The following is a 12,776-nucleotide window of genomic DNA, read 5'->3' on the forward strand; positions in this document are numbered from 1 at the left end:
AGTCGCTGGGTTATGACGCTGTACGTCTCCCCGCTGGGTTATAACCCCCCCCCCCCTCCCCCGCTGTGGAGGTGGGGTCAGAGCGGAAATGGCGGCGCCCTCTGCTGCCACTCACAGCGGGGACCTGTTGGGTCCCGTCCAATCTCCCACTCCCTCGCTTGTCTATCTGCACACCAATGCGAGACCACAGTCAACCCGCAGCCCTGCTCCCTCGCTGTTTCCCTGCGGTCACTCGCTGAGTCACTTACTAGGTCCAAACCTGCGCCTGGGTTCCGCGCCTGAGTTCGTCTGACCGCCCGTTCCGACAGCTGCTAGTTTCGCCTCTTTTACAGGTCAGGCTGAAGAATTTGTTGTTTTCAGACTTCCGAAAAGTTCAATTTTCTGTATTCTGGCTGTTTTCTGTTGCTAATATTTAGTTGTCTCTAAACTTGGTTGTGAGAGAAAGCATGGCTTTTCCACCTATACCTCCATCTTGGCGGAAGTAAGATTTATTTTCTATTAGCAAGACTTGTATTGACTTTAAAGATGAAAGCATTTTTAATATAGAACAACATAATTTAAATGTATATATATTATGTTGTTAAATAGCTATAACTATCCCAAGGTAGCCAGTGATTAGAATTATCACCATTTTCCAAGTGAAAAATTATTCATTTTCTAAGTGAGAAGACTGGGGATAAGATAACATTTATTTATCTAAACTTGGCCCTATTTCAGAAAGGCTTTTAATGCTCCAGTCAATTCAGAGACTATAAGCAGCTTTTTCAAGATAACGCAATGGTCAATAGAACAGGGACTGGAATTATCTCACTCTACAGAAACAGCAGTTCTCAGATACAGTATCCCATTATCAAGTATGAAGTGTGATAACTTTTATAAATAATTATGAAAGAGCACAGTTTTTAGTTGACTTCACTTTTATGTAAACTAGATATGATTAGAGGATATTTGAAAATTATTTGGCTTTTGTACACTTCATTTATTTATTTATTTTTCAAGCACTCATTAGGGGCCTGTTGTATGTTAAGCACTAAGGTGGCCCTGGAGAAACATCAATGAGAAAAATAGTGAGAAAAGATAGTTCATCTAAGAAACTCAATCATGACTAACAAGTAGAATAAATGGCATGCTGTGGAATGACAGGAATATCAGGAAGACCTAGACTACAGGTCAGGAAGGGTTTCATCAGTTAGGACTGCTCATGCTGAGACTTAAGGACAGTGGGACACAGCCAGATAAGGGTGAAGGGGGAGAACAGATGAATTTTTTAGGAAGGCTTCCCTAACTGGGAAAGAAAGGTGGAAGTGATAAGGCGGGGAATGATGCATAACCTGCTGTCCAAATTACCTATGCACATCCTGGAAGCGTATGCTATATCTGAATATCATCTGTCATGTGGTCATAGATGTAATAACCACAATAAAGTTGGAAAACTTCTGCGTGTCGCCATGCTGCATTTAGCAGGATATTTAAAAAATTTTTTCCAGCTCTATTTAAGTATTCTTGACATTAACATATGTAAATTGAAGGGTACAATGTAGTAACTTGATATACATATATTGTGAATTGATTATCACATTAAGGTTAATTAATATCTTCATCCCCTCTCATAATCCCTGGCTGTATGTTAAGTCCCTAAAGCTTGTTAATCTTATTACTGAATTTCCTTGACCAACACCTCCCAATTTTCCCCACTTCACCCCCAAGCCCCGGGTAAACAACACTCTAGTCTGCTTCCCTGAATTCAGCTTCCTTTAGATTCTACATGTTAATGATATCACACAGCATTTGTCATTCTTTGTCTGACTTATTTAACTTAGCATAATGCCCTCAAGTTTAATCCAAGTTGTGCAAACAGCAGGATTTTCTTCCTTCTCATGGCTGAATAACACTTAATTGTGTATATAATCACATCTTTTTTTTAGTCTATTCACCTGTTGATGGACACTTACGTTGTTTCTGTATCTTGACTATTGTGAATGATGCTGCATTGAACACTGGAGTGCCAGTATTTTTTTTTTGAGGTCCCATTTTCATTTACTTTGGTTATATATATTCAGATGTAGGATTTCTGGATAATATGGTAGTTCTATTTTTATTTTTGAGAAATTGCCATTCTTTTTTCAATAGTGGCTTCACCAATTCATGTTCCTACCAACAATACACAAAGGTTCCTTTCCTTCACATTCTTTTTTAAAAATTCATTTTTTATTAAATTTATTGAGGTGACATTGGCTAACAAGATCACATAGGTTTCAAGTATACATTTCTGTGATACATAATCTGTATATTGCATTGTGCGCCCAGCACCCAAAGTCAAACCTTTTCCATCACATATATTTGGCACCATTTACACTTTACTCCCTCCCTCACCCCTCCGCCCCCCCACCCCGGCAACCAACATACTCTCATTTGTGTCTATGAGTTTCAGTTTTATATCCCACATATGAATAAAATCATATGGTTCTTAGCTTTTTCTGAATGACTTACTGCACTTAGCATAATATTCTTAAGGTCCATCTATGTTGCTGCAAAATGATTTCTTACAACTGAGTAATATCCCATTGTATATACGTTTCACATCTTTATCCAGTCCTCTATAAAAGGACACTTTTGTTGGCTCCATGTCTTGGCCACCATGAATAATGCTGCAGTAAACATAAGAGTGCATATCACATTGAGAATAAATGTTTTTGAGTCTTTTAGGTAGATGCTCAGGAGAGGGATTGCTTGGTCATATGATCGTTCTATTCTTGATTTTTTAAGGAACTGCCATACTGTTTTCCATAGTGACTGTACCAGTCTACATTCCTGTCAGCAGTGAATAAGGGTTTCTTCTCCACAACCTCTCCAACACTTGTTATTACCTGTCTTGTTGGTAGTGGCCATTCTCATAGGTCTGAGGTGGTATCTCATTGTGGTTTTTATTTGCATTTCTCTAATAGCTAGTGAAATTAAGCAGCTTTTCACATATCTGTTGGTCATTTTTTGTCTTCTTGGGAAAAGTATCTGTTCAGATTCTCTGTCCATTTTTTAATTGAATTGTTTGTTTGGTGTTGAGTTGTATGAGTTCTTTACATATTTTGGATATTAACCCTTTGTTGGAGATCTCGTTTGCAAATATCATCTCCCACTCAGCTGGTTAGTTTTTGTTTTGTTGTCTGTTTCTTTTGTTGTGCAGATATAGTTCCCTTTATACTTTGATATAGTTCCATTCATTTATTTTTGCTTTTATTTCCCTTGGCTTTGGGCTTAAATTCATAAAATCTTCTCTAGGAGCAAGGTCCATAAGTTTAGTGCCTATGTTTATGTCTATGTAATTTATTATTTCAAATCTTCTATTTAAGCTTTGGAGCTATTTTGAATTAATTTTTGTGCATAGGGACCAACAGTACTCTAGTTTTATTCTTTCATATGTAGCTTTTCAATTTTCCCAGCACCATTTATTGAAGAACATCATTTATTCTTTTTTTATTGTGTGTTTTTGGCTCCTTTGTCAAAAATTACTTGCCCGTAGATTTGTCTTTTTATTTGTGGGATATTGATTCTCTTCTATTGGTCTCTGTGTCTGTCTTTCTGCTAATACTTTGCTGTTTTGATTATTGTAGTTCTGTAGCATAATTTGAAGACAGGTAGTGTGATACCTCCAGCTTCATTTTTTTCTCAGAATTTCTTTGGCTATTCAGCATCTTTTGTGGTTCCATACAAGTCTGATGTTTTTTTGTGTGTTCTATTTCTTTTAAAAAAATTACATTACAATTTTGAAAAACATTGCATTAACTCAGTATATTGCTTTGGGTAGTATGACCACATTCTTGACAACACGTGTTATTTCTTGTCTCTTATAATAGCCATTCTAACAAGTATGAGGTGATATCTCCTTGTGGTTTTGATTTACATTTCCCAGATGATTAGTAATGTTGAATACCTTTCCATGTGCCTGTTAGCCATTTGTATTTCTTTGGAAAAAATATTTATTTAGATCTCCCCCCTCCCCCATTTTTAAATAAGATTGTTTGTTTTTTGTTATATAGTTGTACAAGTCCCTTATATATTTTGGATATTAATTCCCTATCAGATAGTTTTCAAATATTTTCTCTCATTCCAGAATGCATTTTGGTGATGATTTCCTTTGCTGTGCAGCAGCTTTTTTTTAAGTTGAACGGTCAAAGTTTTTGCATTTATTTTTTACTTAGTTTTAATTGCAGTTGACATATAATATAACTAATATTATATTAGTTTCAGGTATACAACATAGTGATTCAGCATTTATATACCTTACAAAATGATCACCACAAATAAGTCTAGTAACCGCCTGTCACCATATATAGTTATTATGATTTTATTGACTCTTTCCTGTGCTGTGAATTACATTCCTGCATCTTATTTTATAATTGGAAGTTTATACTTCTTAATCACCTTCCTTTTTTTAGCCATTGCTTCACCCCTCTTTCCTCTGACAAATACCAGTTTGTTCTCTATATCTGTTTGTTTCAATTTTGTTTTGTTTTGTTTTTTAGATTCCATATATAGGTGAAATCAAATAGTGTCTGTCTTTCTCTGTCTGACTTATTTCACATAACATAATACCCTCTAGGTCCATCAGTGGTGTCATTGTTTTAACTGGATTCCTTTCTCTTCATTTTTTGTGTATATTTTTTTGTATGGGTTGGGTTTATGTTACTACAAAGTTCACATATACCCATTTATATCTATAGCAGTCTATTTGAAGCTGATAAGCATTTAAGTTCAATGACATTCTAAAAGCACTGCATTTTTCTCCTTCTCCACTCTTTACAGTTTTGATGTCATGTTTTATACCTGTTTGTTTTGTGTATCCCAGTTATTTATTGTAGTTATAGTTAATTTTGCTATTATTGTCTTTTAACCTTCATATTAATTTCTTAAGTAGTTGACTCATTGTGGTTATTGTTCATTTGCCTTTACCAGTGAGATTTTCCTCCCTTTAGTGTATTTTTTTTTTATTTGTGGTTATAGCCCTTTCTTTTCTGGACAAAGAAGACCCTTTAACATTTCTTGTGAGGCTGAGTTAGTGTTGGGAACTCCTTTATTTTTTACTTGTCTGGGAAACTCCTTCAATTCTAAAAGATAACCTTGCTGGATAAAATATTCTAGCTTGCATATTACTTTCTTTAAGCACTTTAACTGTAAAGTCACTTCTGAGAAATCAGCTGATAGCCTATGGGGTTTCTCTTGTATGTAACTTGATGTTTCATTCTTGCTGCCTTTAAGATGATCTCTTTAGCCCTTGCTGTGTGGCTCAGTGGATTGAGCTCTGGACTGAGAAGCAAAGGGTTGTCAGAGTTTGACTCCTGGTCAGGGCACATGCCTGGACTGTGAGCCAGGTCCCCAGTAGCAGGCATGTGAGAGGCCATCACACACGAATGTTTCTCTCTGTCTATTTCTCCCTCCCTTCTCCTCTCTCAAAAAATAAATAAAATCTTTTTATAAAAAGACAATCTCTTTAACCTCATTATTTGCCATTTTAATTACAACATGCCTTGGTGTGGGTCTCTATAGGTTCATCTTTTTTAGAACTCTGTGCGTCCTAAACCCAATGTCTGTTTCCTTCCCCAGATTAAGAAAGTTATCAAACATTATTTCTTTAAATATTCTTTCTGCCCCTTTCACTTTTCCTCGTGGTATCCCTATAATGCCAATGTTAGGGCACATGATATTATCCCAGAGATCTCTAATACTAACCTCATTTTTTAAATTCCTCTTTTATTTTGCTGTTCTAATTGGGTGATTTCATTATTCTGTCTTTCAGGTTGCTAATCCATTAGTTTGTATTAACTTATATATCGTTGTTTCCTTCTAATATATTCTTTATTTTAGATATTGTATTCTTTATTTCTGAATGGTCCTTTATTACATTTTCTATCTCTTTGTTGAAGTGTTCTCTGCATTCCTCTATGTACTCTCAAGTTTGTTAAGCATCCTTATGACCATTTATTTGAATTAATTATTAGGAAAATAACTCATCTCCTTTCCATTAGGGTTTTCCTCTGGACTTTTTTCTTATTTCTTCATTTGGGGCATATTCTTCTGTCTTTCCATTTTGTTTGACTTTCTATGATATGGATACAATCGCTCTTTCTCCCAGTCTTGAAATACTGGTCAATGTGTTGAATAGTTTGGGCAGGCTAGTTGGTGTTGGAGTGGATGCATGAAGTGCCTGATATGACCCTTGGCCTGGAGGAGTAGGTTCCAGGTACAGCAGCCTGAAGTATTTAGCTTCCTTGCTTTCTAATCTGCATGGGCTGCCTGACACAGAGGGGGCTGCTAGGTGTGTTCTTATTATGTTTTATTGCTTTAATAGTCTGTGATTAGAGTAAGGTCTGGGTGGGGCTGCTTTTCAGCTGAATGTCCCACCAGCACCATCCTCTTTGGGTGTGATTGTATGCATGGCCACACTTTACTAGTTTTGCTGCCTTTCTAGAGAGTACAGCTCCTCACATTCTCAGCCATGCCCCTCTCCACACAGTCATCCTTGCCTGCAAGCCCTTCTGCTTTAATTTTTGCAGTGAGCAGGGTCTGGGTGGGCTGCTCTCTGTGCCTACTTCTCAATGCCCTACAATCTCTGCCCTTTCGCCCAAGTGGCAACGTTGTGTGGCACAGCAACACCCCACTTACTCCACAAGGGGCACCCCTGAGTGTGGATACCACAAAGTTTTGCTAGCTCCACACTTTCTTCTGGCTGGGCAGCCCCACATGGGCATGCAGCAGTGCCCCACTACCTCAGCACTTTCTCTAAATAAGACAGTCCTGCAGGTAGATACAACAACATTTTGTTAGCTCCTTACTCTTCTCAAGCAGGGAAGCACATTGTGAGTGCATCCCAGTATGTGAAGCATCACCCAGCTGTACCCACTGGATCAATATCTGGGTGGGAATGCTCCTTTTATCTACGTTATGGTGCCCTCTTATGTTGCTGGATGTAGCTCCAGGAGGGGTGGCAGGGGACCTACCACAGCACCCTACAAGTCAACCAGAAAACCTGGAGGGAGCTCCCACCCACTATCCACATTCAGGGGAAATATAAACAGTGGTGCTCATCAGTTCCTCCTATTCTGGGTTGTTCCCTCAGCTCCAAGAGTGTTCTCGTGGTTTCCTGACCTTCTCCATGCAGCCCCTCTCTGTTGTTTGTTGTGCAGAAACTGTTCAGTTGGCTCATAATTATCTCCCAGAAGTAATTGCTCTGAATAGAGGTGTATGTTCAATGTGTTATTGGGGGGGGCGAGCTCAGCACCCACTATACCACCATCTTGGACACACCTCTCATGTTGTCACTTTTTAGATTGATGTAGCCCCACTTGTTTATTTTTTTCTTTTGTTCCTTGTGCTTTTCTTGTCAGAAAACCACTTGACAAGGCAATGTCAAGGAGCTTTTTTTCTTCTAGTAGTTTTACAGTTTGGGGGGGTCTTACATATAAGTCTTTAATCCACTCTGAGTTATTTTTGTGAGTATATAACATGGAGATCCAATTTCATTCTTCTGCATGTGAATATACAGTTTTTCCAAAATCATTTATTAAAGAGACTGCTCTTTACCCCTTGAGTGTTCCTGGCTCCCTCGTCAAATATTAATTGACCATATATATGTAGGTTTATCACCAGGCTCTCAATTAGGTTCCATCGTCTACATGTCTGTTTTAATGCCAGTACTGTACTTTTTTATTACTATAGCTTTGTAAAGGATGATATTTCAGACAAGCTGAGGGGCCTATGCAGTGGTGTGTATAACAACCATCTCTAAAACAAACAAGCTAAAAACCTTGATTTGTAATATTTACTCATTTCCATCATGTAACTACTCTCACCTTGGCTGATAACCCTCCTGTAAGGTGTAACTGAATGTAGAATTGGGAAGAGATGAAGGGTGGTACCCCATTATATATAATTTCTATAATACAATAGATATAAATAACCCCAAAGTATAAGTAATAGTAAAATGTGATGAAATAATAAAAAGCCATGAATGTTGAATATGTATTAACTTGGTTTTAATATAATTTTTATATACTTTTAGAAGTGTCTATATTTAACAACTGCCTCACAAAATTCCTGCAGACTTAACATTCCACTCACAAATGCATGTACAAGCTGTCTCCAGTTCACCAACAGGCTTGGCATCTTCAGCTTAAAGTACCATGATCCCCATCTGGAACAAGTCCTCAGTGTTTCCTCTTTCTGTGTTTCTTATAGATCAGCAAACAGCAGCTACAAACAGTCAAGGACCGGTTTCAGGCTTTCCTCAATGGGGAAACCCAGATTGTAGCTGATGAAGCCTTCATGAACGCTGTCCAGAGTTACTATGAGGTAAGACTCACCTTTCAAAAGAATGCCAAGACTGCTCAGGCCTGCAGCCCAAGGTTTCTGAACTATTGGTCAGTGGGAACAGCAGCCTTGGCCTTATATCGAACCATTTCTCCTAAGGCAAATGGGTGATGACTAATTACAACTTTAGGGAATGACAGCATTTCATTTTGGGGAGAGCTATAAAAGGAGTTACTGTTCACCAACTGATTTTTATACCAGGAAGTGTGCTGAGTGCTTTCCATGCAACTTCTTGTTTAATCCTTACAGCACTCAGAGAGTTTAAGTCAATAACTCAAGGTCACTCAATGGTTTAAACGCCACAGCTGAGACATAAAGTGAGTTAGGAGCATTCTCTCATCACTTACAACCTTTCTGAAGGTCGGTAGTACATTCTAACAATAATGTCTTGTTGTTGTTTTTTTTATTAAAATGGGGCTGTGAGTTCTTTTCTGTAAGTTAGAACACCATCCAAAATGCACTATTTTCAGAAAACCTAAAAGTGGAAGAATGTATTCTGAATATATATCACAAGAAAATTTTCACCTTTAGACCTCAGTGGCTTATTAGTAAAGAGAATTTACAACTTTACTAGTTGTTTTTAGCATTAAATATTTATTTACTTGTAAACCTAAGAATCATGGTTTTCAGGGGTTACAGGGGGTGGGAAAAAAGGGGAGATGTTGATCAAGGGTACAGACTTTTAATTTTACGATGAATAAGTTCTGAGTATCTAGTGAACAGCATGCTAGTTGTAGTTAATAACACTTGAAATTCGCTAAGAGAGCAGATCTTAAGTAAAAAGAAAATGCTATCTGAGGTGAAAATATGGTAATTAGCTTCATTATGGTAATCATTTCACTATATATGTATATAAAATCATCACATTGTACAACTAAAAAATCATGTGTACAACTTAAATATATACAATTTTATTTAAAAATTTATAATTATTTGTACATAATGTACATATTGGCTGTCATTGGTACACCATTAACTGCATTTACACATGCCAAACCTTCCTAGTGGCAATGTTTAACTGACATACATATTTTCAAAAATGTTTGGTAATTGAAAGACATTTTACTTCATATTAATCTATTTTCTTATGATCCAAATATTCTCTGTGTTTGGAATCCTATGCCCCAAATGTCTTGCCCATTGTCAAGACTAGATTAAAAGCATTTGAAACCATCCCCTAAGCACTGAAAAACTTACAGTGTTTTGTCATATGCAAACCAAAATTTATAATAACAATAAGCTCTAAAATAAGGGTAAGGAAATCCAAGAAACCCTGATTTTTTTCACCATGGATTACTTCACATTTTTTTCTCTTTTTTAAATTATTAGGTAGCAAATTATTTCAGAACAAATACATTAGTGCTCCCGATTCCACTCCAGTCCTCAGTAGATGCTTTGACAATGTTAGTTTTTTGATTTAGTGAAACTCCCCTTCGCACGTGCTAAAGCACTTGACTCCTCCTTTCATGGAGAGTGGAGCAAGATTACAATTAGATCTTGTCAAAATGTTATCTATTAGTTTAATAGTAAACAGCCTTTGTCTCTGTGATGTTGCTGAGTCTGGCCACAGGCTCATTTTACACACACGCCATTTCCTTACTACAAATTCTATTCTAATCTATTTTAGAAGTTGGGTTCATTTTATACTTGTCAAATTTTAGCTTTTTCCTTTCATTTTACAAACAGTATTGATTATTGACAATAAGTTCCAAATTTATTGCTTTGTTTGGTTGGATTTAATAGAGAGTGGAAATGAGATTTGGAATCACAGTTATGGTATGGCAATAAATAATCAGAATATATTTTACAAAAGATTCTGTCTAGACACTGCCAGGGAATGAAATTAATTTCCTGTCCCCTTTTTTCAAGTTCTGAAAGCCAATTCTTACCAGGCAGACTCTTATTGATAGTTCATGTTTAAAGTCACTTATCGATTTGTAAATTTTGAGAATGCTAATTTTAATTAGAAAGCTCATTTAATTAATTACATAATTTAAAAGAAAGTGCCATTTCTATTAATTGAATTGAAAAATCAGTAGTCTCCAACACGCTAATGAGTCTCGGGCAATTACCATTATATCTATAAGTGATCCTGATATTTTTTCAATATAGGCCAGATTGTTTGAAAACTTTTTTTTAGTCTGATGAGAATACAGGCTTTGATAAATTACTGCATATTTAATATTGAGATTTGGGTACTAGGAAATAACACAGGGTATTAATTATTTACCATAGTCATCAGTAAAGGTTTAGAAAGTCTTGAGATTCATATTTCCTGGAAAGCCTTAACCTCTGCAGCAATGTCCCCAGCCAAGGGATCAGTATTAACACTTTACCTGGAAGAGCCCCAAGTTGATTACCCTTTTCCCGTTTCCCTTTACTGTTGGCTAGTCAAGAAGTTAGTGTCTCTTCCTCTACCCTAATGTAGAATACAATTATTTTTCTGTCAGTACCTGTTTTAGTCAGGAGTCTTTGGATGACAATTGACAGACAGCTACTTCAAAATGGCTTAAGCCAAAAATGAGATTTACTTGCTCAAAGAACTTAAAAGTCCAAGGGTTGACCTGGCTTGAGCTGTGGTTATATCCTGAGACTTCAAAACTGACCTCAGGACACGTATCCTGCTCCACATACCTTGGCTTTGCTCTTGTCTATGTTGACTTCCTTCTTAGGCAGTTCCTTTCATTCAACTCCAGGAGCAAAGATAATACCTCTTCACTGAGAGTCCCAGCAAGAGGCTCAGGGGTGCCTTGGTTGGAGTGACATGGGTCAGGTGTTTTTTTCTTAAGCCAGTCACAATAGAAGAGGGTGAAACAGACTAGGAAATCAGGTCTTGGACATATACCACCTCTAGAGCCCAAATGCAGGATCAGTCTCGCTGCAGCTGTATGTATTGAAAAGGCAATGTTTTCCCAATAAGAAATTAGGGTAGCTTTTTCCAGAAGAATGGTGAATGTATGCTCATCAGATAAAAAAGGAAACTCACATGTATTATTTTTCTAAACTCTCTCTCATCTTCAAACACACACATTCACACACACACACACACTCCTCCCTGCCATATCACACTTTCACATTCCAGTTTATTAAGATACTGACATTAAAGGGAAAAAATTTCCTCAAAAAGTTCCAAGATTATTGTATTAGACAAAGTCAAACTAAGTTTCATGTATTGGCCTTGTCTCACTAAGGCAATAATGGTTTGTCAACACACCAGAGGAGTAAAGAACAATTTCCATCTGTGCCCATCCAGCTCCGTCGAAACCCAGCTGCCACAATTGAACAGCAAGCTGGTGAGGCCTGGGACATGAGCTAGGCCAGAGCAGAGGGAGGCCAAGTTTCCCACAGACTCTCGAGAGCATGTCAGTTTCCTTTATCCTACCCTAGTGGCCCTGACTGTCAAAGACAATCAAGCAGAGCAATCCTTTAATCTCTTCCATTAGGCATTAACGGCTGGGCACTGAAGTGGGTGCTCTGAGATTTGGCCTAGCAACCCCAGCCTGCTTGCACCACCATGGTCCTTGACTCCAGAGAGCCACCTGTTTCTCCAGGGCCCCCGCAGCTTTTCTAACTCTCAGTGCTTTTAAGACAAATGTCTAAAACATAAACACTTCCTGCTCCCATCCTCACCTTCGCCTTCCCAACTCCCTGCTTAATTTTGGCTCATTCACATGCTGGTCCTGGCATCAGAGAAAAGAGGTAGGTAGAAAAATATTATGAAACCTTTTTCATCCAGATCCCACCTGAAAGGAAACATGGGGGTATGTGGTGAGAAGTGAGAGTGTGGAATGGGGTGAAGACTGCAGCTGACAGCTGGGCTTCAGCCAGTGAAGCTCGGACTGAGTTCTGTTTTGTTTTATTTTGTTTTTAGCTGATCTCCTCTAACAAAGACCCAGTTGTTTTTATCAAACTACCACTGAATGTTGTATCAGGCAGAATTCTTTAGTTGCTAGCAATAGAAACTGATAATGGTTAAATTAAGCCTTTAATAATAATAATAATAACAATAACATAACAATAATTGTTTGTTGCTGTTTTTGCTATTAAAAGAAATAACCAAACATAAGAATAAAATGGGAACCAAAGCAGATTGACTTTAGAAAGCCAGGTGGCAGAATTCTGATGGACACCATATTATTGGTATAAATCTAGTCCAACCCCATTCCATCCTTGTGACACCTCACTCTGAATCTGAACCTGAGGAGGGGATGTGTGATTGGCAAAGCTCAGTAGCTTTGCCACTATTTGGCTAAGGAAGTACAAGGTCTGTGATTGATAGTCCAGTGAATGTGTAATGACAAAGAGGTTGTCAGACTACCGTGCTATTATTGGAAAGGGAGGAATTGTTTGCAGGCAAAAAACGCAGGTGACTATACAGGGTGACATATTTTGTCTAGTCTTTATGGGTGAACCTT

General features: G+C 37.6%; 1 protein-coding gene across 2 annotated transcripts in view; it reads left to right on the forward strand.

Annotated features, from left to right (window-relative positions):
* Nucleotides 1–12,776, forward strand: part of CADPS (calcium dependent secretion activator) — a 452,323-nt gene that overhangs the window by 99,879 nt on the left and 339,668 nt on the right. For both annotated transcript variants that reach the window (XM_053668933.1, XM_053668932.1), the window contains exon 2: nucleotides 8,230–8,343. In XM_053668933.1, the coding sequence (XP_053524908.1) occupies nucleotides 8,230–8,343 (114 nt within the window). The remainder of the gene's footprint in view (nucleotides 1–8,229; nucleotides 8,344–12,776) is intronic.

This window comes from Artibeus jamaicensis, unplaced genomic scaffold (assembly GCF_021234435.1).
Source record: "Artibeus jamaicensis isolate MK-2021 breed Jamaican fruit bat unplaced genomic scaffold, CSHL_Jam_final contig_519, whole genome shotgun sequence".
NCBI classification, from domain to species: Eukaryota; Metazoa; Chordata; class Mammalia; order Chiroptera; family Phyllostomidae; genus Artibeus; species Artibeus jamaicensis.